Below are 25,399 nucleotides of genomic sequence, written 5' to 3' on the forward strand. Positions count from 1 at the left end.
ACCGAGCTACCTGCACTAACTGTATTCCCCAACACAAGGATAGCCTCTGAAAATACAATCTGTATTCCTTTTTCATAAATCTACATGTTTTCTGCTTGCTCTGATCGTTTGAATGGGCCCACTGTGATTTAGTACACTTGTTATCAGCATGAGATCACTTTGATCAACAGATTATCATCTACTGAAATGACAGTAATTCTAGAGTTCTTGGAAAGAACTCTGAAATAGGAAAAGGTTACATCCCTTACAGCACTTTTCGTCAGTTTAGACGGAATGACAAGGCATCTTTATGCACTTTAAAAAAAGTATAAATCGTAACAGCCCACATCACTAATAAGCAAAGTTGTCTCAGTATTAAAAACCTGTATTAAAAAAAGAGAGCACTATTAAAAACCTGCCTGGTTTGGGGCAGAAAACATACAAATATATACATATATATACACATATATATATATATATATATACACACACACATACATACAGTTTTCCAATATTTTTAATGTAATCTTAATTCTTGTCCTATTGTCTGGTTTTTAGAAAAACTACAGTAGCAACTAGGCTATTTGATAAGCAAGAAAACATCTACATTTAATTCTTATGAGTTAATGCTTCAGTAAAGGCACCATCACAAATAACGTCTTCCCACACACTGGAGGAGATTCAAGGACATACATTTTCTTCTCAGCCCAAATATATAATGCTAACAAATTCAAGGATATCAATACAGACAATTACTATTTCTGCAGGTCAATTCTTATGGATAAGCACTTAGAGAAGAATCCAAGACACAAAAATTAACTGCTAGTAAGTCAGCTCTCCTCAGTCAACCCTTTTACAGCTTTTAGCTACCATCATTCAAACCCTGCCTCCAGTTTTGGAATTCCATTACAGAATTCCACTGTGAGAAAAGTCCATATTAAAAGCTGCAAATTGAATGCATGCTATGCAAGTCACACTCCCAGTAACAAAGAGGATGCAGAAGACAAAAGCTGGCTGTGGAAACCACAAGTGACTTTGCAGTACCTTCCCAGACTCAGAATCTGGGGCATCCATGTGTTCCTGATAGCTCTTACATCAACTAATCTGACTCACTATGGCAGCTCTACTCTGCCTAGAATAGTACATTGTAAAAGGAAATCTCTCAACTGGTAGAATTCATTTTTTCAGCCACTTATATATCACAGATTTCTACATGTCTCAGATTATAGCTCAGATCACTTCCAAGTTAAATTGATCTGCTCACCAACTCACTGCTTCTAAAGGAAGATTGGAATGCACAGAAAATAAGGTGTGGGAAGACAAACTATACCCTCTTTGTTCAAATTACTCTTCAAGCGAATGCCAAAGTTCTTACTTACATAGCAAAAGTAATCCCAGAATTTATTAAGGAATTGGGGGTATTTATGTAGACTCAAGATAACGATCCATTCTATGAAGTATTTCACAGATGCCTGATTATTACTGAATCCAGCCTGAAAAACTTTGTCAAGGGCTCCACACAAAAAATTCTGAGAAAACAATCAGATAATCACTTAGTATATTGTTAGTTATTTCCATGAATAAAAAACTTCTAAATAGAAGAACATTCTCAGCTATATAATAATACTACACATTTTTAATACACAAATGAAAACATTTTAGAATCTAATTTCTTTACTATATTTTGATATACTTTACTGTACCAGCATTTGATGAAAGTAACATTTCTCAGTTTCTTCACTGTTCATAAAGTAGCAACGTTTTTACTAAATGAAAAGCTTTCTATCAAATAATCAATACAAAGTTTTAGCTAGCTTTAAAAGGAACAATCTAGCCTCCTAAAATTCACAAATCCAAGAATCAGGTTTCAGTGTCCTCTAGAAATGTATCAGAAATCCATGACTTCAGACTGAAAGAATGAAACTACACAAAACTTCTACATCAGCCAGAGATTACGTGCCTTTTATACCCTGCTGTAATTTAACATACGCAGTTTGCATGACACTAAATTATTCTTGAAATAAGTATTTATTTATTTATTTATTTAATAATTCATAGTGAAGAGCAATACCTGGTTAAGCTTTGGAAGAAGAACTAAGAGTGTCTGCCATACCCGGTTTTTAATTCTATGCTGTAAAGAGTTTGCATAATAGCGTGTTCTAGATCTGGATACCAGTTCATCCTAAAAGCAAATTAAAACGTTTATTACCTATTCTTCCTTTAAAATTGAATACAATGGAAATACACTTTACTGCACTAAGAAAGCAGCATCTACTGCACAGCTAGTATCAGTATTAAACATAAAGTTAGGAAAATATATTAATTTATTACAAAAAATTCTGCAGCTTTTCAGAAAATTCTCAGAAGTTCAGAAAGCCGAAAACATACACAATTCCAATTACTATTTTTACTTAAGAGCATAGAAAAATGTTAATTGGAAAGCTCTTGAAACATCAGAAAGTTGAAGAATTTATAGCACCTACTGTGTAAGAACAATTAAAATAGTACTACATAAAATGCAGCATGAAGTTGCCATATAGTTATGTAAGAACTAAAGATCCTAAGTGAATAGATGAGTATATAAATGAAAATACTTCTACTTTAGAGTCTACATTTAATTCGTCATGCTATTAGTTAGATCAGCTTGTAACTATAGCGTTAGTTTCGAGATTGAAATTGATATTCTGCAATAAGATGTTTTAAGTGAAAGAAAATAGATAAGAAGGACCTTTTAAAATATTTGAAATTGATGTTCTCATATAGCTTAGATTCTTTCCCTCCATGCTCTGTTTTGGCCTTCAAAATACATGACAGCCCAAAATATTTCCGTAACTTCTTAAAAAGAAAATAATGTAGTGATTCAAGTTCTAATTAATATTAAAATGCAAATACACTTATTTGTTCATGTTTAAACTTCATATTTAAGAAAGTAAGGCAGTCATTCTAAAGCTCACTTTTCCTGCTTGATCAATCTCACAATACAAACACTATCTGCTTTTCTCCAGTACTTAATTGAGAAGAATGAGGGACCAACTCATTCCTTGTTCTTCAGACAGAAGCAGAATTCAATAGTACCAGACTGTATTAGGTGTTCTAATAGCAGCTGCAGTAATTTACCAGCTATGACATAATGAAAATCAGACCCCAATCTTCTCCATTATTTCTATTTATAAAGGTATTCTAAGGAGACAAAGTTCTCTCAATTCAAAAGGTAGTCTGCAATCGTTAAAGTGAAATGCAGTGCTTCAGAATGCAGCCTGAAAGAAGATTCTTAATGGAAGAATGGTTAGAATTTGGGTAATGTTCCAGGAAGCCAGGAAATCCACTAAAAAGAGAGAAATAAACCCAAAAGGCAATTTTTACTATTTTGGTTTGGCCAAATTAACTTCTGTCTCATAACAAAAAAAAAGTGTATTACTGGGCAAATCTATAGGGAGGCTAGACAAACAACCAAAAGTGCATCCTGTCAATTTTAAATATTTTGCATTTTAGTAATTGTACTAACATTACATTTATATATAAAGAGAAATTAATTTTACTTTATCAAGTAGTTTGATGAAAATGTCTTCCATAAACGTCTTATGCAACATATTTGATCCATCCAACGAGCACAGAAATTTAATAGCACAAACCCGAACGTAGTGATCATCTCGATTTGTACTGTAAAATATTAATAAAAAAATAAAAATCAAACTCTACTTGTTCAGACAAAGATAATTCTTAAATTATAAAAAACCACCAAACATGATCTTCAACATACAGTCTGCAGTGAGTCAATATGCTTATACCTAGAACCAGAATTTTAAAGTCTGTTCATCATTGCTGATGAAGAAAACTAGTGAGTTCCAGATAACCTGCCCCTGCTTCTATCTTGAGGTCTTTAGTAGCATCTAGGTGTTTAAAACAATTCTCCACAGAAATAGGTGTACCAAAAGTTTTTGAAGTTTTGTGCCTGTAAATTGCAGTCTTTTAACAACTAATTTACGCTTACAGTTTGGTCAAAGGTCATGAATATACTCCTTAGGGGTCCCTTCCAACTTGAGAGATGCTACGATAAGAAGCTGAATTCAAAACCAGCATCTTTCCTATCATAGCATTAATCATGATGAAGACACAATTCACACCAAATACTGTAATACATATCCTCAAAGTCATTACCTTTCTGTAACAATGTTTGCTGCACATTTTTCTCCAAGATTTTCTACGAAGGCATGCACATCCTGAATAAGTCTTCACAGATAAAAGAAGATAAAGCAACAAAATTAACGGAATAGCATACAAAACCTGCTTTTAATACTTATTTCGATGTTTAAAAGAAAACAAAGAACACAAAATTATAACAAATATAATCACAAAGATTTTTTTATACCTCTGATCTCTCCTAAATACAGTTCCAAAGACACAAGCCTCTGTGATAAGTTCACAATAATTTCCAGCATTTAGGAAAGCATTTGTCAAGGCACTTCTCTCATCAACACTAGGAAATATCCAAGATTGACAACAATGACTAAGGACTACATTGAAGACTCCAGTCTTTGTAGTGGACAGATCTATGAGCTTGAAAATTATCTGAAAAGAAGAAATAAAAGATTCAAAATCTAGTTTTCAGAAGTGCCAAACTTATTAGAATAATACTGCAGTGATGTCTATTTTAGTAGGTCTGATGATCTTTTGCATCCTATCTCTGCTCAGGTTAATGTTGTCTTCAATTTCTTTACAATTTATAAGAGCAGTCAAATGGGCAACAATTGGCTCAGTACATGCTTTAGTTAACAAAAGACAACTTTGCTTAAAAAGATGTAACACCAGATGCTTTACACAAATCTCCTAAAAAGTGGAACAAATACACCAGGGCTTACTTCATGAGCACAAACCTGGTGTTTTTAATCAATCCTCACCAATCTAGAAAAAAATAAATTAAACATTAAACAAAATTTCTTACATGGCAGTCATATCACTAATTCTCTTCTTTAATGAGGATTACATTCATGTTGAAGTTTAAGTCTGTATATGAGTTAAAGTGGAAAAATGTCTTTGCACCATTTATTTTTTGTTTTTAAGGAGGGCATATTTAAGGTATTTGAAACTGCTATTTAGAACTTCTCCAAAAAGGAGAAAAATAAACCAAAAAAAAAACGGCCCCAAAATTTTTCATTCCTACTGACTTCATTAGGCTAAGTGCAAGAGTAAACTTCAGTTACAAAGTAAATTTTTTTCTAAGAAATTGCAAGCATTTGCGAAAGGACAGGGAGATTTAGAATGAATAGGTATGCATTTTTATAAATTCCTATTAGATGTCAGTCAGTAAGCTGTCCATGAAAATGGTTTTCCAAAACATACGACAGCTCTTATAAGACAGAGCTGCTTCGCTTCCCTGCACTGAAATGATACTTTTGATAATGCGACACTTCTTTGACAGTTTTGTAGAGAAAGTTGTTCTGAATTGCTAAGGACTAAAGCACCAAGAAGTTCATGAAGAGCTTAAAACTGAACTACTGGAATACACTCTGAAGAAACACTTTCCGGAAAGAAAACTCTATGCTAGAAGCATGTGGAGTTTTTATCAAGAATTTAAACTTTTTTTCTAGTGCAAAGACAGGCATTGTAACTTTACTAGTAATTCCAAAATTGAACTATTGTGTTTCACCTGTAGGGAAGCAGCATGACATTTACTATACATTTCGCAATCTGGAAATTTTTTTCAACTGCTTCATTAACATAGTAGAAGTTCAGCACACACAAAAAGAATTTAAGATATTTAAGTTCTAGCACAATTAACGTTTGAATAATCACAAAATAAAAGGAAGAGTGCAGCAGAAGAAATGAAGCTTAAGAACGCAGTGCTCTAGGACCTCTGAGGAAACTCTTCTAGATTTTACCATAGCACTATTCCATTTTTTGACTCAGAAATATCCCTTTATTCCACCCCTTCTAACTATTAAAAAGACAGAGTGCATTGTGGTAGACAAAATTAAAATTATGCTTTTGTGACAAATCAGTATCAGGCAGTTCCATTTTCCATCTCTCTTTAGCTACAGCTATATAGCCATCACACAAAGGGGTCAGTGGCACCAGAGACTGCCGACGACTGGGGTAAGAATATACATAAGTAGGCACTTGCTTGGGAACTTTATCTTCATTTTCTTATGAAGGGGCAGAAGGTGGCTCGACCAGATGCCCTTTGTTGAGTATACGAGACCTTCATTAGCTCCTTGATGCCTGCTGTCATGGTATGTCCCACTGCAGACAATGGGATAGCTGTCACACAGACTCAAGACTCAACATTGGCAAAATACACCTTATATAATGGTTGAAATACTAATGCTGAAGTTAAGACAGTAATTCTAAGAACTTAAACAAGTTTTAAGTTGAAGGAAAAAAACCTAACTATAGCTCATCAGTTACTAGAATATCGAGCATACAATTAGCTGTTACAGATACTCATTAAAAGAAAGAGCTAATACATTTCTAGAATGGAAGAGATATTTTACCATCTTTGCGTGTGTATCTTATTATGGCTTGGGTCCACATAAAGGTTACAAATGCAAAGTGTTCTCTACCATTTAAAATACATGACAGTAACATTCATTTAAGCATGTTTCCAAAAAGAACAAGACCAAAATAAATGGCACTATATTTTAAGATAATTAAGGCTAATATGAGGATATCACAGCAATTTTAAATAGCTAGGAAGTTTCCATTGTTCTGTAAAGTTGAGACATTTGCTATTACTTACAGTTACAAGCGTGACACCAGAATAGAGCTACTTATGGTGACTTGAAAGCAACACTGCAACCCCTCCTAATGTGATTTTTGTGCTAAGTGCAAAGCAGCTTACGAGACAGTAAGTCTAAGCATACGTATATGTTGGTAGCTAATTCATAATGTTCTAGTAAAAGTCCTGCAGTCATTGTGGACTGTTCTGCACAAATGTTTAACTGAAACATGGGGGGTGAGAGGGGAACCAACAACACCCTGCACCCCCCGTAAAGATTACTTAAAAAAGAAAATAAACAACTTTCCAGTGTATAAAGCCAAGATGAACCAACATCCTAGTACTAAATACAGTTTTAGTGACTTAAAAAAAGAACACCGTGACATATGCAAGTACTTTTGGAGTACTGGCAGTTGCAAACACCTTACGAAAGAAGAGTAAAAATTATATTTTTCCCCTTCTCAGCTATGGAAGCAGCTCTACCACGCAGTATTAAATTTGACTCTAGCGTGACTGTGGTTTTTATGTTTTCTACACCTGGACCATCACCAAAAAAAAAGGATTTAAAGACATTTTTAAGGAAGTAAAGATGGCTTATTCAAAGCAGCTACGAAAGTTTTGAACTGTTCCAACTTTTTATTTAAGACAGCATTTTCATAAAGACCAAACGATTAGCAAAAGGCGTAATTTTTCTAGAATATCAGTAGTTTGAGACAGTACAGGTGTCAAATCCTAAAGAAAATACTCAAGAGGAAGGACATTATGTAAAAATAAAATAAAAGACCTAAAAACTAATTTTACTGCATGCAGAAGATAGCAAACAGTCTAAAAAACAAAGAAACTGCTTTTCATTTTCTGTGTTACAAGAACAAACAATATATTTGTTTATCTTCAATCTAATTCTCAGACCTTTCATCTTAATACTCTCAAACTTGGGCTTTTTTGGAAAGAAAAAATTCACAACAATAGTTGAAGGGAAAATAAAAAATAAAACATAATTTAAGATCCGGACACAATTTAAGTTCCTCTCTCAAAAAAAAAAGAATTCTTTAAACTGACCTCTTTTATTTTGGCATATGCTTGACCCTTTGCACTTGCAGCAATAGTGAGAACTTCAATATCAAAGATGAACTGAACAAAAGCTTTTAGATTGGACCAAAATACTAGCTGTGTATTGCTCAAAGAGGATATAATTTTCCAAGTCAAATCAAATGCTTCTATGCAGAGAGATTCTGATGAGTCCAGAAGCTGAAAATAAAGAGAACAAAGTGGTACGTTTGACAAGAAAACACCCAAAAACTATTAATATTGCGGAGGTTTATCTTTTACCTTGGGAACAAGGACTTTCATGCAGTCGAACACAGGTAAAACTTGGTCTGAAGGAAGAATAGTTAGGGCTTCTAATGCAGACTGCAGAATTTTTTTTGACCTTTCAAGTGTAGATAATGACATTTCTGAAGTTTCTTCACACCCTTGAGCCAGTGTTGGAAATGAATTTAAAATGAAACGAAGGCAAATCCACTGGTCACGAACATAGCGTGCAACAATTTTTCCCCATCCTTGAGATGTTGTTTCTTCACATAAGCTTTAAGAAAAATATTATTCTTAAATATATATTGTGTTAGTTTATCCTGCACACTCTTACTCCATCAGCAAGTGCTTAATTTTACAAACTCACTATACTACTTTAAGATGCTAAGATTTATATAGATCCAAGGGGAGACTGCACAAGTTCATGGAAAGGAAACCTAAAAATGAAGTGGTTTAAAAAAGAGTAAAATCAATTTTGGGCTCAGTCAGTCTCATTAGTCAAACATCTGTGAGACTATTCAGTGGAAACATTACTATATGTTGACTATGTTTTTTTTGTTACCCAAGTATTTGGCCCTCTGGCTTGCTCTGGTTTCCCTTCCCCAACAGTAAATAATTTCCATTTAAACTTGCTTGTGTATGTGCCATGGCTTTGTGCAGTGTATAAATATTTAAGAGGGCCTAAGGGTAAGCAGTGTTCAAAGCTAACTCTGGCTTCATTGCACTAGAGGACTGAACAAAAGGACTTTTGGTCTTATCAGTTCTGCCTGCTTTAATGTTCTGAAACCTGAATGTTAAGACAAAAGTGCAACTGAGCTAATAGCTAGTGTACAGAATTATTCATTTTTATCTTGGCAAAAAGTTACCAAAGAAAGAACAGGAAAATCCAGTATCTTAACAACTGTTTCACATTAAACAAGTTTTTCTGGACAATTACTGAAGCTTTAGCACAGACATACCCACTTTTTTCTTCAATATAAGATGGCTTCTTCAATACTTCATTGAACTGAGAAAAGGAAATAAATTTCTTCAGAGCATCCACTGAAGGCAGAGATTCCAGGTGTGCTTCCAGCTTCTGATCCATTATCTCACATACTGCTGTAAGTGAAGCCATGCTAGCTACTTTTTTGATTTGTTCTTTAACCTTCGGCTCCTAAGTAAAACCAAATCATACATGAACAAATACACACCCATTTCTTCTAATACAATACAAATAACATACTGATACATTTGATAATCATCCTATTTGTATCATCTCAGACATCATAAGGCAGCAACTCTGCATCCTTCTACTTCCTAATTTTCTTACCTGTGCCTAACACAGCTTGGCTGGGACAGTGCAATAAATCACAAGTTACAAGCACTGACAGAAGTATAAATCTTGTAAATTACGGTCACTTACACATTAAGTGCAAGCACCTAGCTCAGCTGCAATGGACCACTTCTATCTTGTCAAGTAACAGTTCATATGTATTGCTGGACAGCAATTAGAAAAAAAGATGTGGGTTCAGTAAATCAGAAACCCCATGCAACAAGATAGTTGAAAATTGGAATACCACGCACTAGCTGGCTTCTTGCACCCAAAAGGTCACAACCATACTATGGTTATTTTCTGTGATGAACACATGTATTCAAAGAGGTATGAAATAAAAAGTATCAATTAAAAAAAAAAAGTCAATAAGCATGTAATTCCCTTATAGTATGAAAACTTCTATGTTATTTAAATATCTCCAAGTTATTTTGGGCTGTCTAGAGCACAGAAAAGACTTTTGTCATCCTAGTTACTCAGCATTTTCTTCTTTCTTCTTAAACTGAAGATGTACTATATGTGCAGCTGAAGAAATCATCATGACAATGTAATTCCCCTGAATTCAAAATAAGCTGGTAGAGGCTCCCAGTGAACACTAAGTTTGAAACAGAAAACTTTGAAACTACTGGAATAAGTATGTAATTCACAAAAACAAAGGAAAAAAATAAAGTTAAGTGTTGTTCTTTGTTTCCTTAGAAAGGAAAATGTAGCTAATAAAATACTTACAACCTTTGAATGTGTTATTAACTGTTCTTGAACAAAACAATAATACCAAGTAATAATACCAAAGTTTATACTGCCCAACAAATCTTAAATTAAATCTTCTTTTATAGAAGTTATTAATGTTTCTTCACCTTTTGAAAATATAACTAGTTATATTTTAGATAACTATTTAGATACTAGCCTAGCACACAGAACTACGAGACCATTAACAGAACTACATGAAAAAGCCAAAGCAATGCTGAGTTCTGGAATTTCTTTTTCTCTGTATAGTCCAGCTTTGAAATTCAACAGGTCTTTAATACAAAAGGCATTTTCATTTAATAGTAACTTAATCAGTAAAACAGGTTCATATTTGAGGAAAAATCTTAACTACACATAGTCCATTATTAAAGTTTTACTTCAGCTATACAGACTTCTAAATAATGTAATACAATAAAACAAAAGTACTGAAAATCTTAGCGACAGATATTTTACATTAACATTACACTGCCAACTAAAGACATATGTATTAGGGACTATATACAGACATACATATTCACACAAACTTACTTAATTTTACATTATAGATAATATTAATATGCATTATAAAGTACTTTTATAATAAAAATCCATACTGGTATATAAGTTACATTTATAGTATGACTATACAATTATGAATATGTAATCTAAATACTATATTAGCATAAAAATATTTTAATTACTACCTATTGGTTTTATATTAAAATTTATTGTTGTTAATAATGTTAAGTTACCTTTTCGGAATTTCTCTCCTGAAGATTACAAATAGATGCATTTGTAAGAGACAATATGAAATTCTTGATAGATGTCACTTTCTTCCAGTTGACTTCCAAGCACAAATGCACTATCTCTGGAATTAAAGCTAAGTACAGATCACAACGATCTAGGTCACCAACCTGAAAATGAGGAAACAACAGTAATCTGAATCAGTAAGAGGAGGAAACTTAACAGAAAGAAAACTATTCCTAACAATGATAGCAGAAGAAAAATAACAGCAGTCATTGTAATCGAAAAACCTTTAACTTGGGGTTTTGTTTGTTTTGGGGAGGGGCTACTATATTTTAAATCTTTTCAACTCGTAGGTGCTTTTACTTTTAGGGCTCTGGAGTATGCCTTAGAAAAGACAGTGTGAAATTCTGAAAGAAATCTCCACTTCTTTTATTTGCTAAGTTCACTTCCCTGCCTGGGTCCAAAGGAATGGCCATGTAAAAACACCTGAGCTAGCCTGAGTATCAGGAGCAGTGTTCAAATTCAACTCAGCTTTCAGATCACAGCACACCGCTGCACCCTGTACATTCACAATGGTGCGTCTTGCACTTCTTCCCTAACCACATTTTATCTCATGGCTTTATCTTGCTTGTTTTATGGCTTTCTATTCCCCTCCTGTATTTGCAACTTTCCTTCACGTACAGAAAAGGCCTCAATATAAAACCTTGCATCAAGGAACTGCATAAAGAACTTTTCCTTCTTTAATTTTGAGATAAAATATACCTTCAAGTCTCCACTGACTTTTAGATGTCATTCTCCTGATTCAACTCTAACTTTTGCTTTGACACTGGACCACTTTCACATCACTCCTCCACGGCACTCATTTTTGGGACTGTCCACTAAAGAAACATGTACCTCCTCTCTCTCTCTCTCAAAAGCACTGCAGTTCTTTGATACATTCAAAACGTTATTTTAAAGAAGTCAAATTCCTCTTCTACCATTAAATCATTTTGCTTTAAAAGTCACAGGTTTCTTTGGGATATAAACTTAAACACTGTCCACAGCAACAGGCAGTGAAAGATAGTTAACAAAGATGATAACCAGGCCGTGTACTGAAAGTTTCCAAACTCCTAACATCTTATGTCCACAGCTACACGAGTAGATACAATGCAGTACATAATACTCACAATTTCTTACTATATGATTTCTTTAGATTTAAGAAGAAACAAGAAATGCAGACTAGACAGTAAAGATTACTTGTCAAGACTTTTTTTTATTTTTACTGTGCCCACTCAAAAAAAGTTAACAGAAATGTTCCTATGCAAATTGACTTTCTAGGTGCTTCAAGATTTGATATAAAAATTAGGAGCCATGGTAAACCAAATCAACAAGCAAAACTACACCAAAGTATGCCTCATAATCATTACTTACAGTGCTTAGCTCATCTGTAGTAAGACGTCGGAGAACAAATTCAAGAATACTCTCCACAGGTGTCACGAGAGATTTCCAGATAAAAAACAATACCCCATCTGTGTGGTGAAAAAAAAAATGTATTAGCATATAGAAATACAATTTCCTTAAGAATTTTATTATATCATGCAGATTTAATTATGTTACAGAGTCAAAGTTATACAGCAATAACATTGAAATACCTAAGAATACAGCTTTACACTCTTTAGCAGTGTAAGCCATAGAGCTGAAAGAATCAAACCAGATTACATCCTTTCCAGAGACCTGTCATGTATTAATGAACCAAAAACCATGCAAGACCAGAAGACCAAATTATAGTTTTCCAACTTTTCACACATATTTTTGTCCTATTCCCAACTCTCTGCACAAACAGCTTATTAATGAACTGACTCTGTAATAAGGAACAAAAGCTTTCATATCAATTAATTTTATGTGAGAAAAATATGGTTTTCCATTCCTAATATTTATAGATTTTGGGGTTGTTGGTTTGGTTGTTTCTTTTTTTTGCTGCGCAGAAATAATTCATCTTCAGGTACAGAGTAATCTTATGAGATTTCAGTCAAGTAGTTTTCAGGTTTAACATTGCAAAATGTGATACTTTCTTTAAGAAAAGGCTAGGCTACAAAGGATACCGCATGTGCATAGCATTTCACAAACAAAAAGACACAAGTTTATCACACAAGGGAGGCAGGTGACTGGTAAAACATATTTAACCACAAACACACTTCAATCTATCCTTCCAGGGTACGGGTAAGCTGAAAGCCAAAGAAATAACATCTCAGTATGAAAACAGATTTAAAATACTCTGCATGACCATTTTGTTCTAAAAATATCAGTCATTAGCTTCAATATTTAGGAGTTACCCAGAGGTGAGAGCTACGGGGTTTTTTTCTGAAGTTGACCCTGAGTAACACTTCATGTAGCAAAACTATTACGAAATGGAAGACCTTCAAAAAGTGAAAATATAAAGGGACATATGTCAAGAAGTTCCAAATCCATATTGTACTTACGTTCAATATTCTCTATCAAAATAACTCATTGCATTTCTAATGCTTAAATTGTTTAGAACAAATAGTTTAATTATGTCAGACTATTACCATGTTTCATCATAAATCTTAAATCACTAAAACATCTTCTGCAAATTAAATTCAGAAATTCTTCAGATAAAACCCCATTTGTTTTGAGTGTAACACTATCAAAAATAATAGTTAGCAAAAGCTTACTGTTAAAAATAGTGAAATCCAACAATAGTAAAGACAGCAAGACCTGTCAAAGAATGCTGATTTCAGCATGCACTTCAGGCATGTCTGTCTCCATTAAAATATTCTTAAATAAAACACTTCCTGCTTGCTGTTACTTTTGGTTTACAAGCTTAAATTCCTTAGTTATTCCCTACTATTTTATCATTTTCCATTTGATAAACAGGACTTTTCACCTCCCATTTAATCAACACTGAAACACAACTTCTGTATTTTACAGAATGAAACTTCCCACCCCTCACCACAGTCAATTCACAGCTGCAGAGAAAAAAGATTTATTACTTGGTTCTCCTGTGCAGAAGGAAGAAGCACAAAATCATTGTAGAAAATAATATAAGAAAAGTAATCCTTGTTCAACTTAAAATTACAAGGGCAATTCAGAAAGCCTCTTGAAAGACTGATGATGGTACTGGAGTACCTGTGGAGGCATACAAAAGGATAGAAACACTGCAGTGCTCAGCCTTCCCACACCTTTTGAACCTTGTTAGCAGAACTTAACATGCTATATCAGGTTTCAAAATTGCAAGGCAGGAACAATACATTGCAGACACATCAGCAAGCACACAAAGAAATAAGACAAACAAGGAAATTAATTCTTCTTGATAGTAAAAATCTAATATGTGCTTGTTTGTGTTTTGTAGGGTTTTGTTTCAGGCTTGAAACAAAACAGCTACAGCTACAAAACAGTCTACAGCTTTGTGCTGTAGACTGAATGCACAGCAGTAGCTAGGACACGTCTTCCAGTTTAGTTTCATTTCAAGGAACCCACTTCAACAGTCAGAGACCATTCCCCAACAGGGACTTCAACAGCCTGCATAATTAATGCTCAATATTTCAAACAGCTAAAATTCAAGGGCAGTAGGGGGTTGAATGTATAAAGCCCTTGTTAAAATGAGGGTAGGCATTTACTTCAGGGTTGCATTTAGACATCTATATGAAACCTGGATGTAGAACCTGAAATTATTTTTGTTCCACATGAGAGCCTAGATCTGTAGCTCCCCACTCCAAAATTACTCTCGTACTCCATGTTATAAAAACACTGAAAAAAATCAAAAAATAACCTGGGGAAACAGAAACCAAACACCCAGATCCCTCTTGTTCCTGTTCAGCATCTAAATTCATGAAAATAATACAGTAATTTTTCATTTGCTTTCAGGAAAAACATACAGGTCTATTCTGGTTACAAACTGACCAAGTTCTCACAAAAGGAGTGCTAAGGGCTCCATAGCTTTTGTTCAGACTCTCCTGAAAGGTCTAAAGTGCTTGATCTGAGGGAGGCCAAAACTCCCAAACTGACAGATCACCAGGTTTGTACTTAAGTGAGCACCTCTTAGCCTACTAGTCACCTCAGAAAACAGGATGTCCAGCAGGATCACTTTATGCAGTTAGGGAAGACTGTTTGAATCACCTGTGGCAACTAAGCAGGTTAGGTCAGGTTTCCGTAGTAACTTCTTTCTGAAGTGTCTAAACGATTTATGGAATCGACATGTTGGCAAAGAATAGGTCTATAAATATTTGCAATGGATAATAATTGCATTCCTAGAAGGCTTCCACGTTCTCAATTCCCAGTCCTTAAGATACCTGTAGGATTGGACTCACAGCTCAGTTTTATAACAGACATGCCAGAGTGTCAACTTTTACATTTACCACTTCTAGGCTAGTATTAATTTGACAATATAGCCACAAAACAGTAAATACTGCAGTTGTAGTTAATACTATAAGTAATATAAGACACAGGATACGGAAGATATCACTAACCATCTTGCGCATTGGAACATTTTAACGAACGGGTCTGCAATAACTTCAAGAGAAGCTGTAGGCTTTTATCTGTTTTCAGAGTTGGTATGTAAGCATTACTGCCAAGTTTCATCAAGACATCCAGAAGAGGGTTCAAGAAAGCCTCTAGTTCAATCCATTCTATGTTGCTTTTTCCACTACACAAAAACAAAAATTAAAAAGAAAGTCTTCTTCCGAGTATCTGCCTTAAGTGCTGAAGTTACTTATGGAAATAAATAGGACACATTTCCAAGTCACTCAGGTATCTTTAGAAATGTTACTCAGTATGTTTGCAGCAACAGTTGGACAAGGTCTGAGGAATGATCAGGCTGACTGAAAGTCTGCAAAGAGAAGTGGACAGCTTCCCAACTTGATCAGGCTTCTACTGGATCCTTCAGGAGTGAGGGATTGAAAAAGAGAGAAATGTAAAATAAGGTATTTCATACTTACCTGTATTTATTCTTCATCTGCTCCACATCAGCAGCCAACAGAATCATGGTTGCAACAAGTTTAGCTTCAAACCAGTCAGGCATAAAGCAATTTTCTCCTGATTAAAGATAATTTAAGGTTTTCACAGTAACTAAAAAATACCTTCATATTGATTTCTAAAACTTCCGGTTTTGTAACTTACTTCAATAAATTAGTAGTACAAAACCAATTAATGCTAACAAGAGTATTACTAATAATTTTTTGCATTCTTTAATCTAGACATAAACTAAACCAAACACAATTGTTTTTCTTCTGTGCCTCAAAGAGAGGCACTAAACTCACACTAAACTCATTGGGCTTTATTCTGAAATCAGTTTTAGGAAATGTGTTATGCAGTAGCATATATTATACAGTAGTTCCCAACTAACATTTCTATTGATTTTAAATATACATTAGCATAATTCAAATTACATTTACCAAGAACATAATTCCACTACACTTCATCAGAAACATCAGCTGTGATTTTGACCAGCTAAAAGTTATACGAAGAACCGAAACTATTCCATCAAAAGGAAATAAAAAAAAAAAAAACAACAACTAACTAACTTTCTTGGGCTGCAGGAAGCTTCTGAAGCTATTTATCATTAGCAAACTTTGACCTACTTTTTTTACTTCCTATATGTATATTATTTAAAAAATGTTCAATTTTGACTTTTGACATTCTAAAACCATATCAAGTTCACTGTGACTGCAGTACTTAAGTAGCAAATAAGTGAATGCTACATGAAAGTTGAAGTATTAAAAAAAAAAAAAAAAAATCAATTTCCCATTCCTTTCAATGTATCTGAAAATAAACACTAAACTGAAGTTGTAATAATTTAAAACGTGTCAGTGAACAAAGAGGTCCCTTTAGAATTTATCTGCACGTTCATACATCCTACAAAGAACCTTCCTTGGTTATAATGTGTGGCAGCTCATGTGTTGCAAGCTGTCCAAATTCAAAAGAACATACTGCACAGGAAGGTGTGTAATGAGCCTCCAAGCTGCCAAACTACATGGTCTCTTTCTCCATAAAAACACTCAGTGTTTTTACAAAGCTCTGCAGAAAAACACAACAAAACCTGTATGTGTTCATATTTCCTTGTGCTTTCCTCCACCCCCACATTCCACCATTTTCAGATACCACCAAAAATGTAACACAATAAGTTTAACGGACAAGCATCAGTCCAGCATTAAAACTGAATATTAAGACTTAACCTTCAACTAATACTGCAGGACTTCAATTTTTGAAGGAACACTGGAATTAAAAAACAAGGTTCAAACTTAAGAATCATGAATACCACAGATTGGGTAGTACTTGAACAGGTTCTGAGCTAATAACATTATAAACAAACAATTCTTCTAAAATCCAAGGGATTGTAATTTTTTGTTTAAATTATCTTAAAAATAGGAGGGTTTATTAATAAACATTTAACTTACTTTCAGATGCTGGTGTCTTAAAGTACTTTTCCACAAGACTGCGTACATATTGACATAATGATGATGTCTCTTGATGCTCAAAATCAGAAGTTACAGATTTTCTGAAGCATGTGTCATTCACTTGCAACCAACTGCAAAGCTACATTAAAACCAGTATGTTACTACTTAAACACATCTGCCAGCTGTGTACTGACACCGCTAACTTAACAGCGGCACACTGTTAAACACAAAATGTCACATCAACAAATCTACACTGTGAGAAGTGTTCAACAGAGCTACTTTGAGGCTTGGCAGGGCTGCTCCCTTCTAACTCCACACAGAAAAAGGTTTTTCCAGATGCTAATTCAGAGTACCCCCAAAAAAATCACTGGTACTAATATAAGAAAAAATACAACTCTTAAAAAATAAGCAAGACTGGTAAAAATTCCCTTATCTCAGAAGGGCTTCTTCCAGTCAAGTGTTATCTAGTGAGACCTGCATTTTTTTAGTTTTTAATGCCAAAAATCAATGGAATAAGATGAAATGTACAATATACATAACAAGAAGACACTATGCAAAAACTTTATCATTATATTGCTGTACAACTAACCAAAACTTATGGCTACATAATCAGCTGCCTCCAGTAACTATATATAATTATTTCATCTTCAAATTCTTATTCACACCATTTTACATCTTGCAAAGACATAAAACATATCCCATGAAAATTTACAATCTCACTCTACATGGTATGCACATTTTCCCTTCTGAGATTATCCTGTTATTTCTGCTGGGTTTGATGAACATAAAACCAGTTTCAGTTCTCACCTCTGTCCATAACAAAGTATCCCTCCTTAGGGACTCCTCTGGTCTAAGGGACAGAAGAAAGCTTGCAACTTCTGGGAGGGACACTTTTTCCTGAAGAAATTAATCAAAATACAATAGCTGTCAACATAATATATAACACATAACACCTACATAACAAAAAGTTTGCCCTTCTCTGTCAAGTTTCAGAAAAAGAAATTTACTTCTTCATTTTCATGAGGAAGATTCATTTTTGCCTCTTTAGGACCAACTTATCGTTACCAAGGAAAAAAACTTATTTTTCCCAAGTGTTCAAGTCTACCTGAAAATTAATAAATTACTAGAAGAATAGTGCTATTCACTGATGACACCTTTTAAATGAATGTAGAGAGATAATTAAGAGCCATTGGTAAGTACTATTTCTGTATTTCTAAAAGGAAATTCAGACAGGTTTATAGCTGTAATACACAACGTGGAAGACTGTCTATTCATTTAGAAAGCAAGCATGTTATAAAACAAAGAAAGCATGAATACTTTGACTACTGAATAAGAAAGATCGTGCTAGTTCAACAGTGATGTAGTTTTATTATTCTGGTATTATGAATACTTTTATCCTCTAATGTACTGCAGGAAAGTCTATTTAGTTTCTATCTCTTAAAACCTGAGTTTTAGTAGATGTAAAATAATATCCCATTATGATAACTACCACATGAAAATCCTACAATAAAAAATCAACTAATAAACACTAATAAAAAAATACCTTTTATTAAAACCAAAGTTAACAGAGGCATATCATACTCACATAGCACAATTTAAATAGTTAATAAAAAAAATTTGCAAGTCCAGCAAAATCAGTAATTCTATGTTGTATCTAGCAATCTTTTGAATACTGATTACCCTGTAAAAAAAAAGCATTACTACTGTATTTCTATTACATCAGGGAAAAAGAAAAAACAAAAACCAAACCAAAAAACCCTCCAAACTCACCACATCTGTCAAATGCATAGCTGTTTGAAGAAGATAGCACTGAGCAGCTCCACGCAACAAAATCTGATGTGTAATCATAGTACACTGGAGGACATTTCTGGAAACAGGAAAACACACACTGTATAAAACACACTCTTAAAAATGCAAACATTTTCATATGTTTTCTAATTATTAACCATTCTCAATACATTGAATTGCATTGAACAAACTTATTCTACTAAGTATGACACAAACACTGCCTGATCAGACACCATACAACCCAGCACCAAGGCTACTGCTACAGGTACTTTCAAACACTGATATTAAAACTTGGATGAGCATACACCTGACAAAACAAAAAGGGAGAGAGGAGGGAACAAAACCAAAGCTAAAGGAACAATCCCCACAATTGCACCAGTTCAAACTGATAATTTAATATTTGCATTTCTATCTGTAACAAATACAGAAATAAAATACATTTGCCATCAAATTTTCACTCAAGTAGAACACTGAAAAATACTTCCAATGATCTTTTATTAGCAGAGGTGTGTCTGACTTTTTATTTCCTTTTCTTTTTCTAAACTGCTTCTATGCAATATTCCTCCAACCATCAGTAAGATTTTATTTAAAATCTCGAATTTGATTAAACTGGAATGACAACTGATTTTTAGTGGCTCTAGTAAGTGAAAGCAGATACTTAGGAAATATCAATGTGATTAAGATCAATACTGAGGCCAAGAACTTTTATCTAGCCTTTTATTTACAAATCTTTCCGTTTCCAGCAGCCTCAGCTTCTATTAAACCAGGTTGCAATGTAATTAGAATAAAAAGAAGTGTGATATATATCAATCAGGAAGCATGGAGACCAGGGGAAAGTTATGCTAAAAAAGAAGAAACTACAAAGATCTAAAATGCAAAACACTCATTTTTTTAAATCACACAGAGATATAAATACATTACTTTTTGAACTGCTTTCCTCTGCAAACTAGATATAAAGGAGAACCTTCCACTCCCATGCACAACCATCCTTTCAGAAGTAACAAACATGAATTAAATCCTGGCTCTCCAGACTGCAATTCTTTGGAAGGAGTCTGTAAGAACACAACACAGTGTATATTTACCTTAAAGCATGAAGTCCTTCAATGCCAAGTACTTTACATGCAGGGATAGATGCCAGAGCCATAGAAAGAAACAAAATGGGAACAGCACACCAATGCCTACTTGTCATCTTCTGAATAAATTTTAACAGGAAGCTACCTTAAAATAAAAGTAAACAAACAATCCAAAGTGATTTCTTGTTCTCCAATGCATTTAAATAACATGGACCCCAGCAGAAGATTTATGATAATTTCTGACAATTAAATGAAAGACAACAAAATTACAGTCCAAAGAAGTCTGTCATTAAGGTAATACGATAAGGAGAGAATCAAAATGATACCTAATACTGGTTTGGTAATCTGCATTAACCACCATATTCAGGAATGGAATTTTAACTCTGATTGTTTTGAGTACTAAACAATGCCTTTTTTAAGCTGCTACTCAGTTTGTGTGATGGCAGACCATAGTACACAGTGATTCAACCTGTTTAATGGATGCTGGCATGGCCAGAGCAAGCCTCAATAAGCATCTGCAGTCAGTGGAAGCAGGCCACCCAGTCTCAGGATTGCTAATCACAGACCTTCCATTTTGTGATAAAATACATGTCTTGGGACAGGGAAGGGAAACAGGGCATCTACTGCGTTACAAATATATGTTTCCTACCAGAATATGTACCTGTAGATACAGGGTGCTGAACAGAGCTGGTTCTATCCTTATTTAATCCAATAAGACCAGATATTAAATTCTGGTCTGTCAAAGGATGCTCCTTCTTTTCAGCCTACACTAAAACTAAAGTTTGCAACAATCTCAGAACTCTTCCTCCATCCAACCTCACAATAAAAGAATCCCTGTTTAGCTTCTGCTTCAGCACTTGGACTGGCTCTTTTGAATGCCTCACTACCCAGGTCGTGACTAAAAAAGTCTGGTAGATAAAGAAAAAAGAATCTGCAAATACTGTTCACCTTCAGAACTTTGAAGCCTGTTTTGCCTTTTTTTTTTTTTCATTAAAAAAAGGTAAGTCTGCTTCAGTTTCCCCCTAAAACAATTTCATAACTTAATACTGCAGCATCCCTTAAAGCCTCTGAAGACCTTTCTTTCCGCTGGAAAATCCACTGCCAGGAGAACTACTCCTTTTTTCTCTCAAGTAAATGTTTACATGAGATACAGAAAATGGGTCCATAGTTTTTATTTAGTTTCTTTACATAAAAAAAGATAAAGGTGAAACTGAAACATACCTTTTTCTTCTTCTGGAAGAAGCGTGAAATAAGTAGCCAAAAACTTCTGTAGCTTCATTCCCAAAGGAGGACAGGCTCCTATTAACTGATTTGGTGTCCTGTTGGGTTTTAAAACAAATATACAACTGGCATATGACAGCATATAACAGTTTTAATATTAGATTTAAGAGATTTAATCTAAAATCTAAGATTTAGAATGTTTAGGATTGTCCCTAAACAAAAGCAAAGTGTTATTCAGTGGTTAATTGCACAATCTGCTAAACAGGCCATAGACATGGGAGTGCAACTACTCAAATTTTTCTCTGCTCTTTAGATATTTACAACAAGAAAGGTCAATGTCATCTGCCAACCACAAATAGTCTCCTGTAAAAACCCATTTCCAGCAGTTATGAATTGGCAGTAATCAGAGTAGTCCTCCTTTCTGTGTGGCAAGAAAATGAGAAGGTAAAAAAATACTCCACTAAGTTAATAATTTATCATCTCTCACTTCATTTCCAAATTAATATTTCAAAACAAGCTGCAAAATAGGACCTTGAGGCATCCTATGCTGCTATTACTAGGATTAAATTGAACCTACTTTATCTTACTCATAGCTACCCACCTTTCCTGAAAAACTCTTTACCTGTTTAGCAGCATCATTTTTTTTGTGTTTTCCTTTAGCTAAGATTTTACCCACATACTCAAACCAGTATTATTAGAACACACGTCCAGCAATCAAGAAATTAAATAAACAAATAAATAAACCAGTGACTTACCTGCTGTAGAGGGAACTTTCTGAGAGGGCATCCATTAATGGTCCAATAACAAACTGGTAAAAGAAAATAAGAACAATGGTTAAATGTACATTTGCAAGGTAGGGTTACATAGAGGCTAACTAAACTTATTTCACTAGACTTTAGAAGAACAGAGTCAGAAATTAGAGAACACTCTTGCCAGTAGTAAATAGTAGGAGCAAAAAGAGGAGGTAACTAAAGAGAAGGGGGACCAGGAGAGTAAACAAGCAAAGCAATTTTTCCAGTAGATACATTTCAGAGAGTATTGTGAAAGGTGTAGGCAAATAAGGAATGCTTTTAGGAAACAGACAGAGAAAAGATATTTAAACATTAAATAAATGAATGACTAGGATGCAACATAGGTGCAATGATTTAGGGTGTATATTAAGGTTGACTTCATTTCAAGTTACTCATTAAGAGGCTGACTTAATTTGACACTTTACCTAACAAAATAGTATGGGGACCTGCGGCACCAGCTGGTCACGCAGAGACTCTGCAGAACCCAATAGACAATGAGAAGACCCCAGACCAAAACCAACTGTTGGACCAAGAGGCACGTGCAAGGCACACAAAGAGTGGGTGCGCAGACTGTAAGGGTACAAAATCCCAAGGACTCTTCTGTTCAGGCTCTCTCTATGGAGGCATCAACAGGAGCTCTTATCATGTCATGCACCACGATTAAACTACTTAAAGGAACCAGTCATCTGGGGCTCTGCTATAGGAAACCCAGGGTAGAGTTGATAAGGGAAAGCTGTCTGAGTGCAGTGAGTGTGGGGAGTCAAGCAGGGCTCACTGGAGCCACCCGTTGTCAGGGGGCTTCACTCCCAGTACTTGAAGTCTCAGGTGGTGCGAGTGTGACTCCCAGAGTGACATCCGAATGGTCAGACAGGAACACTTCCTTAACACAGGGAGCTCTGAAAATCTGAAGCATCTATCACTCCTATGACAATTCAGTTCTGGTAACAAATCTCAATTAAAATGGGAGCCAACTTTAGTTAGAGAGCATTAGTTTGAAACGTGGAAATGAATGACTGCACTCAAAAACATATTCCCTCTAGCCTGGCCATTTTTCAAGTAATTACATATTTGACACTACTTACAAATATTGCTATCAGTTGCACAGCTAAATAAATTACTTTTACAGAATGTGTCTGGTTCCAACACTACTAAAGCAATTAGTGTTAAGATATATTACAAATGAAAACATTTGTTTGTTCAGGCAAGTAATAGTAATGTCCTTACCTCCAAAAAACCAAGAGAATTTGGAAGATGCTTTGTTTCATAAAGCTCCAGAAAATGAAGAATGCCTTCCTTTGTCAATGTTTTATTCTCACTCTCAAACATTCGTTTATAAATGCACATATGCCACGATGGGTGAAACAGCCAACAACCTGTTAAAAAAGGAAATTCTTCTAAATTGACACAGAAACGACAGTGACACATTAACACACTAACACACAACATACTGACATTTCAGTCAACATCACAGTCTACTCACTAGGTAAGTCAAAAAGATGACTATAGCTATTAATTTATAAAAACACCCTGCTTAATCTAATACAAAAAAAATTAACACAGTTTTTCAAACTTACCCTCTACATTATATTAGTTACAAATTAAAATTACTATAAAGGGCAAATGCCACATCCTTCTTCCTGCAACTCCACTTATACCAATATATTTACTTGCAATACTTTCACATTAATAGTCTTCCCACTTTACAAATCTCTAACATCTTGCACTGCCTCATTACGTGTGCTCCGTTTTGCCCTAGACATGCTGCCTCAACATTCATTTTATTTATTCTCTCTCCATTTCTAACAAGTTAGGGTTTTTATTTTCCCTTTTACAGAGTTGTGCAGGTGACTTGGCTACTAAGACCCACTTCAAGATTCTCTGGTTTTATTTTCACATTAGCTTAAGTAAAGCAAAACACAGTGGAAAATGATCATTTATTTGGGTTTGCTGACAGAAAAATAGTATTACAATATAACATAATAAGCAATAAGCATATGTTAGGATTTCTTCTCAGAAAAGGGTGGCCACTGCCTATGTATGTTTGCCAAGCATACAGCAGACCAACAAAAACTGGAACAGCCACTCAGAAAACACCTAAACCAAGAAAAAAAATAACAAAAAGCTGCTACTAAAACAGCAGAAGAAAATAGAAAAGTTTAACTTAACTGCCCAATATTTAAAGATGTACCAGAAAAAGTTACATCTTACCTTTGTCCTGTGATATGGCATGCTCATATAAACTGTTTAGTTTTGGTAATACTGGCTTTATGACATGGATCTGAAAAGCAAATTACATGTAATGTACATAGTTTATATCTCAGACCTAGGAACTGTCAGTTACTCTTGAGCTAGAATTTACTATCAACACAATTAATATAGTAATGGACAACAGAAATGCATTTAAATAAACCTGCAATGCCTGTGGTATGTAACACTCAGTTGCAGTTTAGCGCTAAAGAAAATCCAGGTATTACTTTCTTAGCTCAATCCACTACTTTAACCAGATTTATTCCACGGATAGATTTATGAATTTATTCCCAGTGAATGACACGTGCTGTGTTTGAAGTATTTAAAAGCTGAAACAAAAATATTACTGTTAATGCTTATTTAAGACACCCTCAATCGCCAAAACTGGAAATACTTTGACCAATAAAGACATTTACAGTACATATGCCAGAAATGAGGTAGTCCGTCTAAGACGGGCGTAGATTCTACAGCGCTCCTACCTGGTTTCCTTCCAAAGTTTCCATTATCAAAATGTAAGTTTCCCAAAACTGTAGGAGTTGCTCATTCTTCTCAGCAGACCACCAAAACAGACTCGACTCTGACACAAAAAGAGGAGGACATAGGTTTCTCCTCGGCCCGCGGCCCGGGCCGTGCTCCCCTCCCGCTGCCCGCCGGCCGTACCGTGTCCGCCGTCCGGGGGGCAGCGCAGCTCGGCGCGCTGGCCGCCGCTCAGGTCCAGCGCTCGCTTCAGCAGGTAGCGGGCCCGCTTGCGGCACAGCCCGTCCCGCTCCGTCAGGCCCTCCTGCACCACCCGCCAGAACCGCGGGCACAGCCGCGCGTCCAGCGCCGGCTCCGGCCCCGGCGGGCCCCTCGGCAGCAGCGCGTCCGCCAAAGCGCTCAGCGCCAGCAGCGCCCTCCCGGCCCGCGGCGTCCCGCCCGCGCCCAGCAGCCCCTCCCAGACGTGCGGAAGCGCCGCGCCGTTCTCACCCAGCGCCGGCAGCAGCCGCCCGGCCACCAGCGCCGCCGCCGCCTCGCCCTCGCCCTCCTCCCGCACCAGCGCCAGCGCCGCCTCCACGCACCGCGCCACCAGCGCCGGCTCCTCCAGCCGCGGCGCCGCCGCCACC

The 25,399-nt window shown here is 35.5% G+C and overlaps 1 protein-coding gene across 3 annotated transcripts in view; it reads right to left on the reverse strand.

The window, feature by feature from the left end:
* TARBP1 (TAR (HIV-1) RNA binding protein 1) overlaps positions 1-25,393 on the reverse strand; it is a 33,002-nt gene extending 7,609 nt beyond the window's left edge. Inside the window, exons 1-22 of one of the 3 annotated variants that reach the window (XM_027657303.1) lie at positions 25,355-25,393; positions 24,776-24,873; positions 24,258-24,327; positions 23,274-23,422; positions 22,014-22,066; positions 21,259-21,356; positions 20,047-20,182; positions 18,947-19,043; positions 17,984-18,073; positions 17,177-17,315; positions 15,719-15,815; positions 15,251-15,426; positions 12,195-12,292; positions 10,790-10,951; positions 8,965-9,158; positions 8,024-8,279; positions 7,754-7,942; positions 4,349-4,548; positions 4,138-4,209; positions 3,519-3,639; positions 2,051-2,161; positions 1,359-1,508 (exon numbers count right to left, since the gene is read on the reverse strand). In XM_027657303.1, coding sequence (XP_027513104.1) covers positions 1,359-1,508; positions 2,051-2,161; positions 3,519-3,639; positions 4,138-4,209; positions 4,349-4,548; positions 7,754-7,942; positions 8,024-8,279; positions 8,965-9,158; positions 10,790-10,951; positions 12,195-12,292; positions 15,251-15,426; positions 15,719-15,815; positions 17,177-17,315; positions 17,984-18,073; positions 18,947-19,043; positions 20,047-20,182; positions 21,259-21,356; positions 22,014-22,066; positions 23,274-23,422; positions 24,258-24,327; positions 24,776-24,799 — 2,682 coding nt within the window. In that variant the 5' untranslated portion in view covers positions 24,800-24,873; positions 25,355-25,393. Of the gene's footprint in view, positions 1-1,358; positions 1,509-2,050; positions 2,162-3,518; positions 3,640-4,137; positions 4,210-4,348; positions 4,549-7,753; positions 7,943-8,023; positions 8,280-8,964; positions 9,159-10,789; positions 10,952-12,194; positions 12,293-15,250; positions 15,427-15,718; positions 15,816-17,176; positions 17,316-17,983; positions 18,074-18,946; positions 19,044-19,885; positions 20,017-20,046; positions 20,183-21,258; positions 21,363-22,013; positions 22,067-23,273; positions 23,423-24,094; positions 24,144-24,257; positions 24,328-24,775; positions 24,874-25,354 lie in introns of those variants that run through there. The other 2 variants (XM_027657304.1, XM_027657305.1) reach the window with 2 other exon arrangements.
* Positions 25,394-25,399: the final 6 nt, after the last annotated feature.

Source organism: Corapipo altera, unplaced genomic scaffold (assembly GCF_003945725.1).
Source record: "Corapipo altera isolate COAL_440 unplaced genomic scaffold, ASM394572v1 2c, whole genome shotgun sequence".
Lineage (NCBI taxonomy): Eukaryota > Metazoa > Chordata > Aves > Passeriformes > Pipridae > Corapipo > Corapipo altera.